Below are 19,434 nucleotides of genomic sequence, written 5' to 3'. Positions count from 1 at the left end.
ATCACAGCTGAAAGGTGGTGGCAGCAACAGCTGAGCAGAGTCATCAGGAGGAACCCGAGCACGCAGAGAGGCCCAAGCAATCTGGACCTTCATAGAAGCCAAACTCCACGGTGAGAGTTTCCAGGGGGCCTCTACCCTCACTGTAAGCTTGGGAGCATAGGAGTTGGCTTATACAGACCTCTCTCTCTCTCTCTCTCTCTCTCTCTCTTTCACACACACACACACACACACACACACACACACACACACACACACAGAGCTTATACACACTAGGGAAAAATGCAAAGGGAAGCAAGAGAGGCAGAGGAGAAGAGAAACAGGAAGAGTAGGCATGGGAGACTGGGGTAGGAGGATCTCAGGTTTGAGGCCAGCCTCTGCTACATAGCAAGCAGCTTGAGCTACTGTTACCCAATGAGAGCTTATTGCAAACATACAAAAAAAAAGAAACAGGAAGAACAATACAGCATGCTTGTGTACACGTTAGCAGTCTGCGAGTCTGGGGTGTCCTCTCTAGATGGGTACCTGTTTCAATAATGTTCTTAAGCTGTCCCAATCCACCCCTCACACACCCTGGCTAGCAATGGCCTCTTAGTCAATGATGAGTTGCATATAAATCCAATCCCATGAGATTATAACAGAGCTGAAAAATGCCTACTGCTGGTATTTTACTATTCCCTTTGTATATTTAGATATATTTAAGTACATAAATACTATTGTGTTACAATTGCCTGCAGTTTTCAGAACAGGGACAAGCTACACTGTGGTCTAGGAGTAGTAAGATGCCACTCATATGCAAAGTATATGTTACAGATGCATATATGTAACATGTTGCATGTATCAACCCTCATTGTGGAGTAGGTAGAATCATGAAAATGATAGCAGGCTCATGCCTGTAATTCTAGCTACTCAGGAGGCTGAGATCTGAGGACCATGGTTCAAAGCCAGCACGGGTAGGAAATTTCGTGAGACTCTTATCTCCAATAAACCACCAGAAAACGAGAAGTGGTTCTGTGGCTCAAATGGTAGAGCATGCGCCTTGAGCTGAAGAGCACAGGGACAGTGCCCTAGCCCAGAGTTCAAGCTCCATGACCACCAACAACAATAAAAAAAAAAAGTGAGAGAGAGAGAGAGAGAGAAAGAATGCCTAATGATGATTTTCTCAGCACATGTTTCCATTGTTAGGCAACATGTGACTGTTATTAGCAGACAAAAACACTTTATACATGTCCTGGTCACAACTAAGAGATCCTTTCTGGTTGGAATGTTCCCATTGCCCTGCCCCTTTAAGGTGAGTCTGTGTCCTTACCTATGAGCCTGTTCCTGCCACTGGTTGGCCTGGAATCCTTAGAAGGAACCTCACCTCCAACATGTGTCAGCCAGAAGCTGTGCTCTGTCAAACTAGACTTCACATCCACCCACCAGTGAAGACGTCCTGCATTCCGTAACGTGCTGCGGGCTCTAGGAGGTGGGCCCAGACCTGTGAAATCCCTGAAACCCCAGGTTGTAGGGGGTGAAGTGGGGAGGGGTGGCTAGAATGTGGGAAGTGCTCTGCTGTATTTGCTGAATGAAGAAATGATCTGTGTACCTGTTGTAAGCAACAGAGATGCGACTGAGGCTGGCTGCGTGGCTCAGATGGTTTTCTGCAGATGTCCACCTCACTGGATCAGGTCTTTTGAGGGGCCCTGAAGGCCTGATCAGCGTTTCCTCAACAACCCTCTAAAGACTTTCATTACCCCTCCCAACTTCCCCAAACACTCTACTTCCCCTGCTGGACAGCCTTTGCTCCACCTTTCCCCAGAACAACTGTCCACCACTTCCTCTTTTCAGGCCATGATGACCGAGAGTAGAACAACCAGAGTCTTGGATCTTGAAGGTGACAAGGGGTGGCAGGAGCAGGGTTCAGCTTAGGATCCCACTGCTTGAAGTCATTTTCATACTCCCAGAATGGGATCCTGGCAGTCTGCAGAGGCTCTAAAACAGATTCCTCATACCACTCTCCAACCCCTTCAGGTAGCAAAGCCCACCCCCTCTCCCCACTCTGAACCAGGCCCCACCACTCTTATCACTGCTAAACCCCTGGTGGCCTTTTCCATAGACTTACACTGCCCCCTGCTGGGCTGATCCTGGATGACTACCTCAGGTTCCACCTGAGGAATTAGCCAAGGCGTCAAACTTCCCCCACACACCCCTCACACCTTTCCCAAACTCCCCTCCCCCCCCCCCCCCCCCCACACACCACCACCACCAATTCCTTGAAGGTATTTTGCTTCCCAGCTCTCATGAATCCTGATATTTGGATTGGAAAGCCCCACACCTACCATGCTCAAATTACTTCAATAAATAGGACAACCATGGTATATGGCAAAACCTAAGTGGCCACACACAGGGCTCTGAAGTTCCTCCAGGCCTATGCTAGCTGGGCATGCCACCATCATCGTAACATCAGCATGTCAGGAACTATATTCCCCTTAGTCTCAAACCTGAGTCTCTGGAAACCCACTTTCTCTTAAACGATTCCATGCTTGAAGGAGCTACTATGGTCTCCGAGTCTCTTCCCTTCAGTCTCCTTCTTTACCTACACCTGCCACCCAAATTCTAACTTCCACCGGGCTGTGGAGTTATTTTCCTAAGCTCTGCTCCTATGAGATTCCCTGTTTCAAAGCCTTTGGCCAGGCCTCCTTCCCCCCAACCACGCTGTCCAACCTCAGAAGAGTTGTGGTGTAGTAGTGCATCATGAGTTGAAATGAAGAAGAAGAAGAAGAAGAAGAAGAAGAAGAAGAAGAAGAAGAAGAAGAAGAAGAAGAAGAAGAAGAAGAAGAAGAGGAGGAGGAGGAGGAGGAGGAGGAGGAGGAGGAGGAGGAGGAGGAGGAGGAGGAGGAAGAGGAGGAGGAGGAGAAAGAGGAGGAAGAAGAGGAGGAGGAGGAGAAAGAGGAGGAAGAAGAGGAGGAGGAAGAAGAAGAAGAGGAAGAGGAGGAGGAGGAGGAAGAGGAAGAGGAGGAGGAGGAGGAAGAGGAGGAGGAGGAGGAAGAGGAGGAGGAGGAGAAAGAGGAGGAGGAGGAGAAAGAGGAGGAAGAAGAGGAGGAGGAGGAAGAGGAGGAGGAGGAGAAAGAGGAGGAAGAAGAGGAGGAGAAGGAGGAAGAAGAAGAGGAGGAGGAAGAAGAAGGAGGAGGAGGAGAAGGAGGAGGAGGAGGAGGAGGAGGAGGAGGAGGAGGAGGAGGAGGAGGAGGAGGAGGAGGAGGAGGAGCAGCAGGAGCAGGAGCAGGAGAAGGAGAAGGAGGAGAAGGAGAAGAAGAGGAAGAAGGTGGTAACATAGCCAAGCACTAGTGGCTCACACCTGGAATCCTAGCTACTCAGGAAGCTAAGATCTGAGGATTGATCACTAGTCAAATCAGCCTAGGAAGAAAAATCTATAAGGCACTTTCCTCTAATTAACCAGCAAAAAGCTAATAGTGGAGATATGGCTCAAGTAGTAGAAAGCCAGCCTTGAGTGAAAAAGCCCCCCCCACACACACACACAGACCACAAAATAACATAACACACCAATCTATGGAACACACCAATTGAGGGTGCACCGGGTTGACAGGGAGTTGCAGCTCACTGCCACTTCTCAGCCTTGAGAAGGAATCACAATTACACCTAGAGAAAAGGACAAAATGCAAAATGTGCGTCTTCTGATGCCTGCTTCCATTCATATCATCACCAAGTCAAAATCATCAGTGAAACCATGGTAAATCAGGGACTGTCTGCAGATTATGATGCCTTCTTTCTACTCAGTGCAGAATTACTTTCCACTGCCATAGTTCCATTCAAATAATTTGTCCCAGAATGCAATCTTCATACTTCCACCTCAAGCTCCATCAAAATCCTCTTCACCCCACTTAAATATCACCTTTAAGATGAAGCTTTTCTTGGTCTTCTAACGGAGTTGCCTCCTTGGAAGCCCAGAGCCATTTTGCCTCTGTGACATTTATGTCCCCTTCTCAGGACAAACCTCTGTGCCACCTCTGTCTTTCTGAGCTGTGCACACCTTGAGGCCAGGGTAGTACACAGTTTTATACACATGGCACTCCACAATTGCCTGGCTGATAACAGGTGTGTATGGATATTCTTTGCCATAAGCACAAGTTTCAATGACAAGAGAGACGTGGACACAAAAAGCCTATGGGAAAACCAGGCCCAAAAACTTGGGGAGAATTACAGCTACTCCATCAGGTTACAAAGAGTCCCAAGGTAAGGAGAGCTGGTCACAGGCCATCTAACTGGTACATCTCCTTCCTAATGCACATGAGGCTTCATAAATAGCCCCAATTCTTAAGCCAGGCATCACTGACTGTAATCCTAGCTACTCAGGAGCTGAGATCTGAGGATCACTTTTCAAAGCCAGCAGGACAGGAAACTCCAAGAGATTCTTACCTACAATAAACCACTCAGAAAACCAGAAGTAGTGCTGTGGCCAAGTGGTAGAGCATTTGCCTTACGCTGAAGAGCTGAGGGACAGCGCCCAGGTCCAGAGTTCAAGCCCCATGACTGACAAAAATAAAATAAAATAAAACAAAATAAATACCCCCAATTCTTTCCTTTCCAGGAGTCTGGTATTTTTTTTAATCTCTAACTATGCCTCTTCCCACCAGTTTTCTGGTATTGTCCCCATCTTAGCAAAGTGAATGGCATTCGTGAACATTGTCATGGTTTGAATATGTCCCTCGATTTCCATGAGCTAGACAATCTCAAAATTGATATGTAATATTGGTGGGGGGGGGGGCTTTGGAAGATGAACAACTGGATCTGGAGGACTGTGAATTCTGATGCTCAGCCCCCAGGCTAAGCCCAGGGAAAACCATGACGCTAGACAAGCAAATGTGGTCATCTGGAAATTCATCCCAACCCACAGTACCACATAGAATTAGTTCAGACATGTTTTAATGCTGCAGAGAAACTTGAAGTCACAAAAAGCTGCGGCCACCCTCGTGGGTGCCTAGGGCAAGGCTGTCCCAGCAGAAGGGACATCATCAGTAAGCAGGAGGCCTGGCCAAGTCAGGGAACCAGGGTAGAGAGGAGGATGGGGATGGGAGAGGAGGAAGTGGAAAGACAGGAGAAGTAAGTAGGGTGGGTCTCTAGAGACTGCTCTTCCGGTTCTGGGCTGGTGACTCACCAGTGGGCCTTGGAGCCCCAGAAGGGACAGAGGGAGGGGCCTCCAGTGCACTGACCAGGAGGATTCGGCAGCAGAAGCTGGAAAAGGAGGCAGCCATCCCTCCACTTCCCCAGCTTGATGCTCCACTCCCTGGGGTACGCTTTAGCGTGGCACCCCGTCACTTTGGACCTTTCTTAAGTACAACATTGTCATACTCCATTCCCTGTGGCCAGCCAGAGACAGAAGACTCCTGCTGGAGGACACCGGGGTTGCCATCCGCCGGGGCTTGCCTGCTCCACACCTCACCCCGGGGCTCCCGTGGGCTGTTGTGCAGGGACAGGGCACCCAGGCCCTCGGGCTCATCATATATGTGGTCGTGTGGGAAAGCCACGGGCTCCTCAATGCTGTCATACAGCGGGTCGGCCCCACGTGGGGCAGGGCCTGCCAGGATGCCCCTGAAGTTCTTCTCCAGGGAGCGGGCCACTGCATCAAAGGGCACTGCGTACTCCCCCTCAGGCCCCCGGGGCTGTGTTGTGCAGGGCGAAGGAGAGGGCAGTGAGTCGTGGGGGCAGGAATAGGGGCTCTCTGGCTGGGGTAGTTTGGCAGGCACCACGGGCACTGTGGCTGGCGGAGGTGCAAGCGCAGGAGCGGGGGCATTCTTCTGCGCATCAATGGCCTCTTCCAGGGCCTGAAAGATCTCATTGCCTTGGCGGGTTTCAAACTCAAAGTTGCCTTCGCCAGAGAGGCACCGCCGGCCGGCCTCAAAGGAAAAGGTTACCTGTGAAGGAGAGGAAAGAGATTGTTTGGGGGGGGTGTATTTTTGTTGTTGTTGTTTTGTTTTTGTTTTTGTCAGTCATGGGGCTTGACCTCAGGGCCTGGGCGCTATCTCTCAGCTCTTCAGCTCAAGGCTGGTGCTCTACCACTTGAGCCACAAGTACCACTTACAGTTTTCAGGTGGTTAACTGGAGATAAGAGTCTACTTTGAACCACAATCCTCAGATCCCAGCCTCCTGAGCAGCTAGGATTACAGGCGTGAGCCACTGGTGCCCAGCCATAGTTTTTGTTTGTTCGAAGCTTTTTGTTTGTTTGGTTTTGGTTGGTTTGTTTCCAGGGGCTTGAACTCTGGGCCTGGGCACTATCCCAGAGCTTTGGTGCTCAGGGTTAACACTCTACCACTTGAGCCACAGCATCACTTCCTGCTTTTTGTGGTTAACTGGAGATAAGAATCTCATGGATTTTCCTGCCTGAGTTGGCTTTGAAGCACGTGATCCTCAGGTCTCAGCCTCCTGAGTAGCTAGGATTACAGGCATGAGCCATCAGAGCCAGACAGGAAAGAGATTATTAGATGATATAGGGTATTATTGCTCCCTCTATCCCCATATATATATGGGTCCAGCCTCCCTCCACCAGACTCTCTGACCCTACGCCTCAGCTTTTTGTCCCTCTTGCCCTTTGTTACTCTTCCTTCTCCACCTCCTCTCCCTCCTAATCAACCACGTGCCCCTGGCTTGCATTCCCACTCCCTCCCAGGGTTCCTTCCAGGGCTCCTCCTTCTTGACTTCCTCTCTACCTTTCCTTCCTCCTCCTCCTCCTCCTCCTCTTCCTTTCCTTTCTTCTTTCAGAGCGGATCCTTTCTCTCCACTGTCCAACACAGCCCCTCACTCACCTTGTCCCTCCCAAAGCGCCGCAGGAACCTGTAGGGCCAGTCGTACAGCTGGGAGCAAGGCTCTGGGCCACCCCACAGCTCCAGGGCACTCTCTCCAGCCGCAAGAGTATAGGACCCTCGGAGCCCACAGCGCTCGCTGGCTTCTGTGGGTCTTATGGTCACAGCAAATTTCTTAGGGAAGGCCCCTGGGGAGGAGAGGAAAGAGGAGGCAGCTAGCAGGAAACAGCTGGTCTTCCTCCACATTGCCCTGTTTTAAAGAATCATGCAGAAAGCTGGGTAGGCACTGGAGGCTCACATATATAACCTTAGCTCCTCAAGAGGCTGAGATCTGAGGACCTCAATTCGAAGTCACCCCAGGTAGGAGAGCCCATGAGACTCTTATTTCCAATGAGCCACCAAAAAGCCAAAAATGGAGTTCTGGTTCAAATGGTAGACTGCTAGCCTAGACCCAAAAAGTTAAGGGACAGTACTCAGGTCCTGAGTTCAAGCCCCAATACTGACAGAAAAAAAATTTTTTTAATAAAAATGCTAGGGGCTGGGAAGGTGGCTCAGTGGTAGAGCACTTGCTTTGCATGCATGAGGCCCTGGGTTCGATTTCTCAGCACCACATAAGCAAAAAGACAAAAAGCCTGATGTGGCGCTGTGGCTCAAATGGTAGAGCACTAGCCTTGAGCTGAAGAGCTCAGGGACAACGCCCAGACCCAGAGTTCAGGCCTACGACCAGACCCAAAAAATAAAAATAAATAAAATAAAATAAAATAAACATGCTAGAAGTTCTCTGGGAAGACTGTTATCTATGTCCCCATCACCCCTGCCTGGGTGTGAAAGGCTGGGCTGCTGGGCATCAGGCTACTCCCCCAAATGCAGGTATCCCCACCCCCTCCCTAGCAAGCCATCACTCAGCCTCAGGCCCACATCCTTCCTGCCACTGTTGCCAGAGCCTCAGCCCGTCCTTCTCCACCTCATCTCTCTCAGAAACAGCGACATCCCTAGTCCCTCTGAGAAATCTGCACGTGAAGTCTAGCATTGCCTGCCCTCCCACTGCTTCTGTCTGTGGGTACAGCTTCTCCTGTGTCCCCTCCACCCAGTGCAGAGGGCACAGAGCCCACAAGAGCAAAGACGGCCTGGTCAGCCAACAGCTCTCCTGCACAGCCAGGCCCAAGCCCAGATAGAAAGCAATTCTTTTTTTTTTCCATGCAGTTGTTCCCTTCCCACTGGGAGAGGGTCACAAGCAATACCTTCAGCTAGGTCTTCAGCCTCACCCTCTCCCACCAGCACAGCAAGGTGGGTGAGCCTAGGGCGGAAGCCAGCAGGAGACACTGATAAGGGAGCTCCATTGGGTCAGAAAGCCACAAGGCAGGAAGACTTGGCCAGCAGGGCTGCCCCACACCTCCACCCAACCACACACCAGAGAGAAGCCCTGCAGTCCCCACCCCTCACCTGTAGCTGAGCTGCCGTACAATTCATTCTCCTCCATGCAGGGCCTGCCACTCATCCCCTCCGGGCCCGGTGACTCCCTCCTCTGCGCCTGGGGAGGAGTTCCTATTGGTGGTGTCACCACCAATACCCACCCCAAGACCCCTGTCTGAGGCACACTCACTCAGGCTGCTGGGCCTGACTGGGGTCATCCACCAAGTAGGCAACCAGCATCCTGACTGTGACTCTTTTCATTTAATTTTAATTTTATTTTGTCAGTCATGGGGCTTGAACTCTGGGCCTGGGCGCTGTCCCTCAGCTCTTCAGCTCAAGGCGAGCACTCTACCACTTGAACCACAGAGCCACTTCTGGTTTTCTGGTGGTTTATTGGAGATAAGAGTCTCACAGACTTAACTGCCTGGGCTGGCTTTGAACCTTGATCCTCAGCCTCCTGAGTAGCTAGGATTACAGGCGTGAGCCACTGGCGCCTGGCACTGTGACTCTTTTTACCACCTCCCCACAGGAAGTACCGAAGGCTGTCCTCCTGTGAACACTTCCTTGCCCTCCCTACACCCTGGACTACTCACAGGGAAGACCAGGCGGCAAATGGCCTGCATCCAGTCCTCACGCTCCGCAGTGGGGGCTGCCAGCAGGTACAGGCGCTCCTTGGTCTCCAGGATGAAGGTACTGGTGTCCCGGGGGCTGCTGGCCTCCCCACCCGCCTCGGCCACCCGCAGGCAGTCACTGAGTCGGAGAACCCTGCGGGCGGTCTCTCCTCGACGGGACTTCTCTGGACCATCTTGGAGCTCCAATCGAGCCAGGGAGCATCCAGACTCTCCATACAGCACAGCCATAAACCTGCGCCACTTCTAAGCCCAGGCACGGGAGATACAGGTCAAGAGGAAGCCACCCAGTGATGGAGAGAGAGGGTGACTGACTAAAGGGGAACAGAGGAACCATGAGGGAAGGACAGGGATGATGGGGATGGGGAGAGAAAGGCAATGATCACAGCAGAGCTGGGGAGGCAGGGAGAACAAAGATTGTAGGACTTAGAAGATCATTCATGAGCCCAAAGGAAGAGGAAGGAAGGAGGGAAGGAAGAAAGGAGGGAAAGAAGGAAGAAAGGAAGGAAGGAAGGAAGGAAGGAAGACCTGGCAGATAGGTCTGAGGAGAAAAGCCAGAGTCACAGAAACCCAGAGGAGTGAGAACAGGCAGGCAGTCTAGACCAGAGGCCTCCTTCTCATTCGGTGAGAAGACCTGAGGAAAGTCCTAGCTTCAGGAACATCCCTCCATCCTCCCGAACCATTGGGCCTCACCTTTGACAGGTTGGGGGCTTGGGGGGACAGACACTGACTCAGAGTTGGGAGGGAGGGAAGGGGCCTGGGTGTAGGCAGAGGTGGGGGAGGGTACTTCCTCAATTCAAAAAGGCCAAGGAAGGAGGAGGAGACTGGATGTGAAGGGGGGAAACAAACCACCATCATCATCCCAGATTACCTCCCTAACTCAGCCCTCCCAAATTGTCCCAAAGAGAGACCAAGACAACAAGAGATTAAGTCAGCACCTCCTTCCTCCCCTCCCCCTCCCACTCCACCCTAGGACATCAGCCCTTAGCAAAAGAACCCAATTCCTGGCCTAGTTTGAGGGCCAAATATCTGTAAGGAAGAAGCCATCCCAAGGTTCTCGTCTAACTTGCAAGAAGACATGGTCCCACACACAAGCATTCCAGGGCATAAAAATCCCCCTTCGCCCCAGGAATCTCTCCCCTCAGCTAAGAGCTCTGCCCAGCCCAGCCCAGTCCTGTTGTGCCCACCTTGCCAAAAGTCTGCTGCTGCTGAAGGTACAGGAAACCCTGCTTCACCGCCACCTCCTCCATCCTGACCATGGCCCCCTGGGTTCCAGCTCTCCCCTACTGCTCTCCCCTGCTCTCTCTCTCTCCTCTCTCTTCTCAGCTTGTGTTCCCCCTTCTCTCAAGTTCATTTCCTCTCTGCCTAGAGTTTTCTGCACTACTCTAGTCTGCTCCATGACGACAGGCTGATAGGCTCTGTGGTTTCTTGCTTTTTTGTGTGCGTAGTTATTTTTTTTTCTTTTCAGTTATGAGTTTCATGTTCAAGCTTCCTGTGTTTCCAGTGAGCAACACAATTTCCAAAATGCCAAATTCCAGTGCTTGGATGAGCAGCAATGCAAGTACAAAATGTTGGTGTGGGAAGTGGATGACCCATGGGAACAAAGACCCAGAAGCCAGGTTAGGCAATAAAACCAGTATCACAAGGCCTTGTGCTCAAGCTGGGTATCAGAGCAGGACAGAGCTCAGACAGCCCTGAGGACCCAACCCCCACAACCTAATAATTAAAAACAGGATCCAAGCCAGGCGTACATGGCTCACGCTTATAATCTTAGCTACTCAGGAGGCTGAGATCTGAGGATCAAAGTTCCACCCTGAGTAGGAAAGTCCAATTAACCACCAAAAAGCTGGGAGTAGGGATATGGTTCAAGTAGTAGAGGGCCAGTCTTGAGTGGAAAAGCTACAGAACAACACCCAGTAAATTTAAGTCTCAGTATTGTTATTAAAAAAACAAAACAAAAAACAAGATCAGAAAGGTCCTTCAAGGCCAACTGGAACACAGGTCTCTAAACTCAGTAAGAACTAAACCACAGCCCGGTGCTGGTGGCTCATGCCTGAAATCCTAGTTACTCCAGAGGCTGAGATATGAGGATCACAGTTCAAAGCCAGCCTGGGCAGGAAAGTCCATGAGACTTTTTTTTTTTTTTGGGTCAGTCATAGGGCTTGAACTCTAGGGCTAGGCACTGTCCCTGAGCTCTTCAGCTCAAAGCTAGAGCTCTACCACTTGAGCAACAGTGCCACTTCCAGCCTTTTCTGTTTATGTGGTGCTGAAAAATCAAACTCAGGCCTCTTGCATGCTAGGCAAGCACTCTACTGCTAAGCCACCTTCCCAGCACCCCGCCTGAGACTTTTATTTCCAGTTAACCACCAGAAAATAAGAAGTGGTGCTGTGGCTCAAAGTGGTAGAGTGCTAGCTTTGAGCAAAAAACCTCAGGGACAGCAATCAGGCACTGAGTTCAACCCCCATGACTGGAAAAAAAAAAAGAATTACATACATGGCACTGCACAGACACTTGACATTGCCCACATGGACGCCCTCCCCCCCCGCCCCCCCCCCCCCACACTTTAACACAGGAGATCAGTCTGCACACAACCTCTTTACAAAGGCAGGGCAGGCAGGATCATTCTTGTTTGTAACTTCCATGAGGTCACAGCTAGGTCTGAGGGAGAAGGGCATTTTTAATGCTAATGCAAATATTTTCTAGGTCTCTAAGTAGAACCCAAAGTCCATGAAAGAAGTTGAATTGCTCCAGAGAAAGCCAAGCTCCATGGAGAAATTCAGTGTAGTGCTAGATGACTTGAAGAAGCAATCTGAATGTAGAAAGTGTAGAACTATGAAAACTGAGAAATAGACCAAGGCTTCTGTGGTCAATCCCATAATGAGTATTGATGTTAAGAAGGGTCACCTTTGTGGGGACAACAGAGTCCTATACACCTCAGGCCTTCTGCTGTACACTAGTCACCTGCTGGCCCAGAACAGCTTGACAAGATGAATTGGATGGTTCTGGAGCCAAAGGAGAACCACAAATGCAATTGGAAAGCTTACCTTGGGAAGTGGCTATAAATATGAAATGGGGTGTGACCTACCATATCTCTATCATCCCCAAGTGTTGGAAGTGAGTGGTCTTTGGCCTTATGGAGTGAGAACAGTATTTAGGGTCATCTTAGGGGTTGCCAGAGCAGATTCCTCCAAAGGTTATTGTGCAGATCCTATTAACAGTGCACTTTCCAATACAACTGGTTTTGGCCAAGCCCTGAGACATGGTTATTGCTGGTGGGTGGGCCAGCCCATTCTGGGGAGTGCAGCAACAAAGGATTTCCTCCTCTCCTGCCACCCTGCTCTCTTTCCCCAAAGGTAATTGGGGATACACTCCACTTAGAGCCACAGGGGGGCGCCCAAGGTTACCAGATTTTTAAGAAATTGTTTAAGACTGGAGGTCTTGAGCCCCCGGTAATCCAGTCATATCCCATTCCCGTTTCTGGTCCAAAGAAGTCAGAAATATCCTCCTCTTATAGGCATGATTGTACCAAGAGCAATATACCTATTGTTCAAATTGAGCTTCACTAGCAGACTATGGGGACCCTGAAGTGGAAGTTCAAATCACAATATCCTCTACCTAGCAGAGGAGGGAGAGGTACATAGTCCTGGGACTGGAACTCAGGGCCTGGGCATTGTCCCTGAGCTTCTTTTACTCAAGGCTAGCACTCAACCACTTGAGCCACAGAGCTACTTCCAGCTTTTTCTGTTTATGTGGTACTGAGGACTCAAACCCAGGGCTTCATGCATACTAGGCAAGCACTCTACCACTAAGCCACATTCCCAGCCCACACACTGGACTTTGAGACATTCCTCCCAGATACAATAGTGGAGCAGAGAATAAGTAATCAGAGATGGAAGAAAAAACGTTAGAGGAAAGGGTCTCCACAGACTAGTAAGGTTTGAACTGGCCCTCCGCTTCTTTGCTTTTTTGTTCTTTTGCAAAGGAAGACCTTGACCTTTATCTCTAGTATAAGCTACTTGGGTCCCTTTCAGCTGGAGTTAGGAGAAACCACAGACAGAAGACCTTTGCAACTTTTCCTTATTCTTCTTCTAAATCTTTATTTATTGTTGTGAATCACTGGGCTTGAACTCAGAGCCTCGGGCGCTGTCCCTGAGCTTTTTCACTCAACACTAGTGGTCTACCACTTTGAGCCACAGTGCCACTTCCTGTTTTCTAGTGGTTAAATGGAGACAAGAGTCTTACAGACTTTCCTGCCCAAGCTGGCTTCAAATTATGATCCCCAGACCTCAGCCTCCTGAGTAGCTAAGATTACAGGTATGAGTCACCAGTGCCTGGCACTTCTAAATCTTTAAGATTTGCCCTAAAGCTTTAGGAATAACAGAGAAAGGAACTGAGGAAACTGCACTTGACTCTGTGGACAAGTTTGTGGATTAGGTAACCCCAAATGATGTGCTAGAAAGGAGCTACCCAAGGGGCAGCTCTGGGCTCATAACCTACAAAGAGGTATAGTAGGCAGAGATAGGACATAGGCTTGAGAATAATGAAAGGCTAGGCAAAGAAATGTGGGCAGGGAGTCTGACCAATCAGAAATGAACAATTCATAAGGAACGTGTATGATGGTACATGAATTATTTTATTATCACTATTATTGTTAATCTCTTATTGTGCCTACTTTATAAACTTTAGGCCAGGTACTGGTGGCACATGCCTTTAATGCTAGCTACTTAGGAGGCTGAGATCTAAGGATCACAGTTCAAAGCCAGTGCAGGCAAAAAAAAAATCATGAGATTCATCAAATTAATGAGCAAAAACTAAAAGTGGAAGTATGGCCCAAGTGGTAGAGCACTAGTCTTGAGCAAAAAAGACAAGCAAAGGTAGATGGCCCCGATTTCAAGTCCTGGTACCAGCACACACAAAAATTACACTTTATCAGAGATATTAAAGTATGCATAGGGTGGTATTATTCACATTTTCAGGCATTCACTAGGAGTCTTGGGATATATCCCCCGTGGAGAAGCAAGGGATGACTGTACTAAGAAAGGAGAGAACTCAGCTCCAGGAGCTTTCAGAGAGAAAGAGACTATAATGACAATAATTGCAACTGCAAGGCCAGGGAATGGCCGAAGCATTGTGAGCAAAGGAACCATAAAAGAGACTCTTAGCTTTATCCCCATCTTGGGTCCTCAGCTCCACCCAGACACACCTGAGCTCCTCCCTGCCCTAGAGTTCCTGCCATATACTGGCCATTCCATTCTCCACCCAGACCTGTGCACTTACCTCCTGACTAGCCCCAAAGCTATACCCACATGGATAGGGGCAGACGCCATATTGCTCCCTCTCCCTGGGGAGACATGGCCCCTCTAGTAAACCTTATAGTATTCTTTCTCCAGTGCCTGTCTGCCTCCTCGTGGTCCCCTGGGGCGGCCAGGTTGGATCCTAACAGAGATAAAGTCAGATCATAAAGCCTCCTGGACCACACTAAGGATTTGAATTCTAAATGCAATAAAGGCTGCTTAAAGCTTTAAGCAATTGTATTCGTTATCTGGATTGATTTTAGTTCTACAGCTGTATAAAAAAGTGAACCACCAAGGTGCAACACAGGAAATAGGGAATCTAATACTACAGCTTAGATACAAAAAGGTAGCTTGGACCTGGATGAGAAGGACCCAGATTGCAGTATGTATGAGCTACATATCCAACAGGACTAGAAGGGGGGATTGTATGTGGGAGACTGAAGAAGTTAAGGAATGAAGAACTCCTAGGCATTTATTCTGAATATTTGGGTGAATGGTTGGGTATCATTCTAAGAAGAAGAAAAAGGGAGAGGGGAGAGGCAAGTAGAGGGTGAACAGAGATTTGGGTCTGGCCCACCAGGAAGCTGTAACTTCTACCCTATCAGTCCCATGGGGAATCCAAAGACTGCCATTTCAACTGGGACTCTAACATGCCTCTGTAGTTCAATTCAAGGTCTGGGAGCCACTAATCAGACACACCCTTTACACTCATAGAACCAATGATTGTGCATTGGAAGGTTGTTGTAAACACAAACAAAAACCAGTAAGAGTTAAAAGAACGAAGCTCGGGGCTGGGAAGGTGACTCAGTGGTAGAGTGCTTGCGTAGCATGCATGAAGCCCTGGGTTCGATTCCTCTAGTACCTCATAAACAGAAAAGCTGGAAGTGGTGCTAGCCTTGAGCAAAGAGAAGTTCAGGGATAGAACCAAGGCCTTGAGTACAAGACCAGGGACCGAAGGAATAAAAAAAAAAGAAAAAAGGAACGAAGCTGGCTGGCAACAGTCAAAAGCTCTGCCTTACTTCTGCCTCCTAAATCTTGAGTCCATTTCAAGGAAGGAGCCAATCTGGCAGGCAGAAACCCAACCACAGAGGAAGTCTGGGTAATGTAGTTTTTAGGTGTCCTACCTTTGCGAACCAGGAAGACTCTAGGAGGAAGTAGGAGGTAGCAAATGAAAGCTAAACACCAGCTCACAAGATCCACAAAAGAAAGGGTGTGTCATTCATTATCACTTGTATTTGCACTGCTCGGGGTAGTTCCCCCCTCTCCACCCCCCCCCCCGTCAAAACCAACTACATAACAAAATAAAAGAAAATAAAACAATACTCTGGAAATCCCTAGATCTTACTTAGGGGCCTTCCACAGAACTCGGGCTGGAATGTTCAGGAAAGCAGGAACTAGCATTATCAAGCACTGATAATTCGGCCGGCCTGCAAGCTCTGAGCTCCACTGTAAGGGATAGCTGTCCCTCAGAGCCCTGGGGGTCCTGACCACCACCCAGTGTCTGACCTGATCTGGGTTAAGGCCTGGACAGTTACCACGACGGCTTCGGTGACGTTTTGCCCACCACCACCAGTCTCTAGTGGCTAAGAGGACAGGAAGGAAAACAAGGAAATCACTACTGGTTTTAAATCCAGATCACTGGCGCGGAGGGCTAGGAAGACTCCTAAGCGAGACGCCGCGGAGCCCGTGTTGGGCAGTAATGAATGGTGCAGGTGTCCTAGGCGGTCAGGTGGCGGTGGTGGGCCCGGGCGCAATCCAGACCCCCTCCCCAGTGAGATCAGCCTAGGTCCGCCGAGGGTGGGGTGGGGGCGTCCGGGACCCGGCTAGCAGACGACACGTGGGTCGAGGGACGACCCGGGTGCAGAGACTCGGGACAGGGACCGATCCCTGACCCCGACCCTCCACCGCCAGGCACGCGCCCTCACCGCGCCAGGAGCGGAAGGCAGCGCCACATCCCACGCCGGCGCCCCGGCTGCTCGCGAGAGCGAGCGCGGCCCCTTTAAAAACCATGTAAACAAAGCTTTGTTCCCCCAGCTCCCCTCCCCGGCGCTTCTCCGGCCCGCTCCTTCCTCCCACCCCGCGTCGTCTCCGGGCCGCTGACGTCGCCTGCGCCTTTACGCCGTCCCAGCGGCGATGCGCATTCTCCAAATGCCGCCAGCCCGCCGCGGCCTGCTCAGCTGAGCGGCGCTACGCCAGCAGCGTAGCGCGACGAGCCCCCCGCGCGCATGCGCAACGGCGACGACGACGGCAGCGGCGGCGGCAGCGGCCCCGGCCGAGGTGCGCGCTGGGGGGGAGGGGGGGCCGGAGAGGAGCATGAATGGAGCAAAATGGCGGATCATGTGCAGGTGAGAGGAGCCGCGGGGGAGGGGGCGGCCGCGGAGAGAGGGAAGTGGAGTGGGGGTGCGCGCGGCCCCCGGGGCCCGGGCCGGCTCGGGGCTCGCCAGGCCGCGCCGCCGCCTCTCGGGGCCTCCGCGCCGCCGCCCGGCCCGCGGCCCCGGGGCCCTTCCCGCCTCCCGGGCCGGGGGGCCTCCTCCATCCCCTCCCACCCGGCCCCACGCATCGCGCGCGCTGCGGGCGAGGCCGGGGCAGCGGCGGGCGCGCACGGCCGCGGCGGCCGCCCGTCGGCCGGTGGACGGAGGCCTCGGTGTGTTCCGGCGGGGAGGCCCGGGACCCCCTTGCCGGCTGTCCGGGGTGGGGGGGCCCTTCCTCGTCACGCCGCCGGTTCTCCGCCAACAACAAAAAGCTCCCCTCCGCCGAACGCCGCTCTCCGGAGTCTTTTCCCGCCGGCCTGGCTCCGCACGCCCCCGACTCAGACCCACCCCACCCCCCACCCCGCCACCGCCATGCAGCCCTCGGCCCTCCGCCGCCTTCGGTCCCCACCGCCCGAGTGCGGAGGCCCGCCCCCCCGCCATTCCCCTCCGCGTCCTCCCAGACGGGACGTGAGGCCTCGGCCCTCCTCCCCGCGCGACCCGGGCCCGCAGGAGGGAGTGGAGGAGCGCCCACACCTCCCGTGCGGCGCGGGGCGGAGGGGGGTGTGTCTGAACCCGGAGCTGCGGGGCTGGGTGCGGGCGGGCGGCGGAGGGGCCCGGCCCGGCCCCCGAGCTGCCCCCCTGCTCCCCCCCCAGCCCCCCGGCGGACTTGGGGGGGCAGGCCACTTTTCCTCAAAGACACCGCACAGGCCCCAGCGCCACCCAAACCCAGGAGGGGCCGACGGAGTGGCAGGGCATTTCTTGCAAACTAGGTAAAGTTTTTTTTTTTTTTTTTTTCTCCTCTCTGTGTCTCTCGGTTCTTCGGGCACATATAAATAAATAAGTAAACCTGTTGTCAGGAACCTTCCCGTTTTCCACGTCCCCAGCCCTACAGATGTTGTGTCGCGGGAAGTTAAAAGATGAGTAAGCGGTGTGTGGCCTTTATTTGGCCTTCTGTGTAGCATCTTTCCCTAGGTGAAAGAATGATCGCGTTCCCAGTGTGTCTATACCAGGGTAGAGCTGTGTGCTCTTTCCCACTTGTTTGGCAGAGACACTGATTAAAAGACTCTTCTCTTCCAGACCATGCTCTGATACAGTAGATCTTTAGGGTGTGAGGAGCAAGTTATCAGGACCCAGTCTTATCAAGAAGCTTAACCACAAATGGAATAACACAAGATTTGTGTTTTTTAAGCCAGTGCCAGTACACTAATTCAGAAGTAGCAGTAAAACTTAATACAGAATGGCACCCTGAGTTTTATAGCAGCCATTTCTAAGAAGCTTGAAGAAGTTTATGTGGTTTTTTTTTTTAATGGAATTCTTGCATTTCAAGCAAGTAGCTGGATAGGAATTGCCTCTAACACTTAAAGGAACAGAACCAAAGCACTGGACTGATGTGAGACTTGCTTAAAAAGTAGAGCCACGTGACCAATCCTTTGACTTTGAATCCACTGATCTTAGGGGAAAAAGTATCCATAGACAACCTTTCCACAAGGTTTTTTGGAACAAGGCTTTGGACTGCAGAAGAAGTTACTACTTTTATAATCCTCCAAGGAAGGTCTATCTTACTTCTAGTAAGGAGATATTTCTCTTCCATTCATTCACCTAAAAATAAGTGGACCAAACTAAGGATTAACTTTCTAAACAAAGGGGAGCATGCTTGTCAATGCTTCTTATTTACTTCTTAAGAGCTGTAATGTCTAAATTAGTGGTTAGTGGTCTTACATCAACAGGATTAAGTTTTTGAGTGATTTTTTTCCCCCTTTGGAGGGAATGGGACTTACTGCTTTTCTTTGCTAGACCAGAAAGTCAGTTTTACAAGCTTTAAAAAAAACCTTCCTCCAGTGGTCTGAGTAAGACAGGTACCAAAGGCCTGGAATCAGCATTCCTCTCACTCCTTGGAAAACTAATTTGCAGTGTTTGGAAGAGGTAATAACTTTTTTCCTAACACAACTTGTATATGAAGGGCACCAATGGATCACTCATGGAATTCTAGCAACTGAGATTTGAAATTGGGATTCAAAACCAACCTAGGCAAGACAAATTCAAGAGACTCTTAACCTCCAGTTAAGAGCAAAAAGCCAGAAGTAGAACAGTGGTGGCGCTCCAGCCCCGAGGTGGGGGTCAGATCTTAGGCCCTGAGATCAAGCTTGATTTTACACACATACACACACACACACACACACACACACACACACACACACACACACACACGGAGTCTATTACAGTTTGTGACAATGACTATTGCAAAGGTACACACATAAAACTAAATAGTTGAGTCATGTATTTTAATTCTTTTCAGAACCACCGGGGTGAGCAATTTTTTTTTTTTTAACCTATACAAGTGTATGATCGTCAGGTCCTTTCAGATTGAAGTCTTAGCATTTCTCTCCTAAGGGAAGGTGTTTTCATGGAAGATTTTTTTTTTTTTTCTGTTACGGGTCTTGAACTCTTGGCCTGGGCACTGTCCCTCAGCTCTTCAGCTCAAGGCTAGTGCTCTACCACTTGAGCCATAGCGTCACTTCCAGTTTTCTGATGGTTAATTGGAGGTAAGAATCTCAGCTGGCTTTGAACCTCTATCCTTAGATCTCAGCCTCGTGAGTAGCGAGGATTACAGGCATGAGCCACCTGCACTCAGCTCATGGAAGTACTGTAAAACTTGAGTCAGTGAGAAGTTATAATGTGTTAGCTCTGTTGCTGTCATAGTCAAGTGTCTCTAAGAGTGGTCTTTTAAGCAGCTCCTTGTAATTGTTTTCTTACTCTTGGTCTTAGATGACTGTATCTTTTTTTGGGGGGGAGGGGGGGGGTCCGGTCGTGGGGCCTGAACTCTGGGCCTGG

General features: G+C 50.8%; 1 protein-coding gene across 2 annotated transcripts; it reads right to left on the bottom strand.

Annotated features, from left to right (window-relative positions):
* Positions 1-4,903: 4,903 nt before the first annotated feature.
* Positions 4,904-10,197, bottom strand: Dok2 (docking protein 2). 2 transcript variants are annotated; one of them, XM_042667241.1, is made up of 5 exons: positions 10,024-10,197; positions 8,801-9,082; positions 8,238-8,325; positions 6,798-6,982; positions 4,904-5,909 (listed from the first exon to the last, which is right to left on the bottom strand). In XM_042667241.1, the coding sequence occupies exons 1-5, from the start codon at positions 10,093-10,095 to the stop codon at positions 5,310-5,312; spliced, it is 1,227 nt and encodes a 408-aa protein (XP_042523175.1). In that variant the 5' UTR covers positions 10,096-10,197; the 3' UTR covers positions 4,904-5,309. The 2 variants fall into 2 exon arrangements, with proteins under 2 accessions (XP_042523175.1, XP_042523176.1); XM_042667242.1 differs by having other exon boundaries at positions 8,801-9,150; positions 10,024-10,112.
* Positions 10,198-19,434: the final 9,237 nt, after the last annotated feature.

The sequence above is a fragment of the Dipodomys spectabilis genome, unplaced genomic scaffold, assembly GCF_019054845.1.
Source record: "Dipodomys spectabilis isolate Male_0828 unplaced genomic scaffold, ASM1905484v1 ptg000380l, whole genome shotgun sequence".
Classification (NCBI taxonomy): Eukaryota; Metazoa; Chordata; class Mammalia; order Rodentia; family Heteromyidae; genus Dipodomys; species Dipodomys spectabilis.
This window is presented reverse-complemented; position numbering and strand designations above follow the sequence as displayed.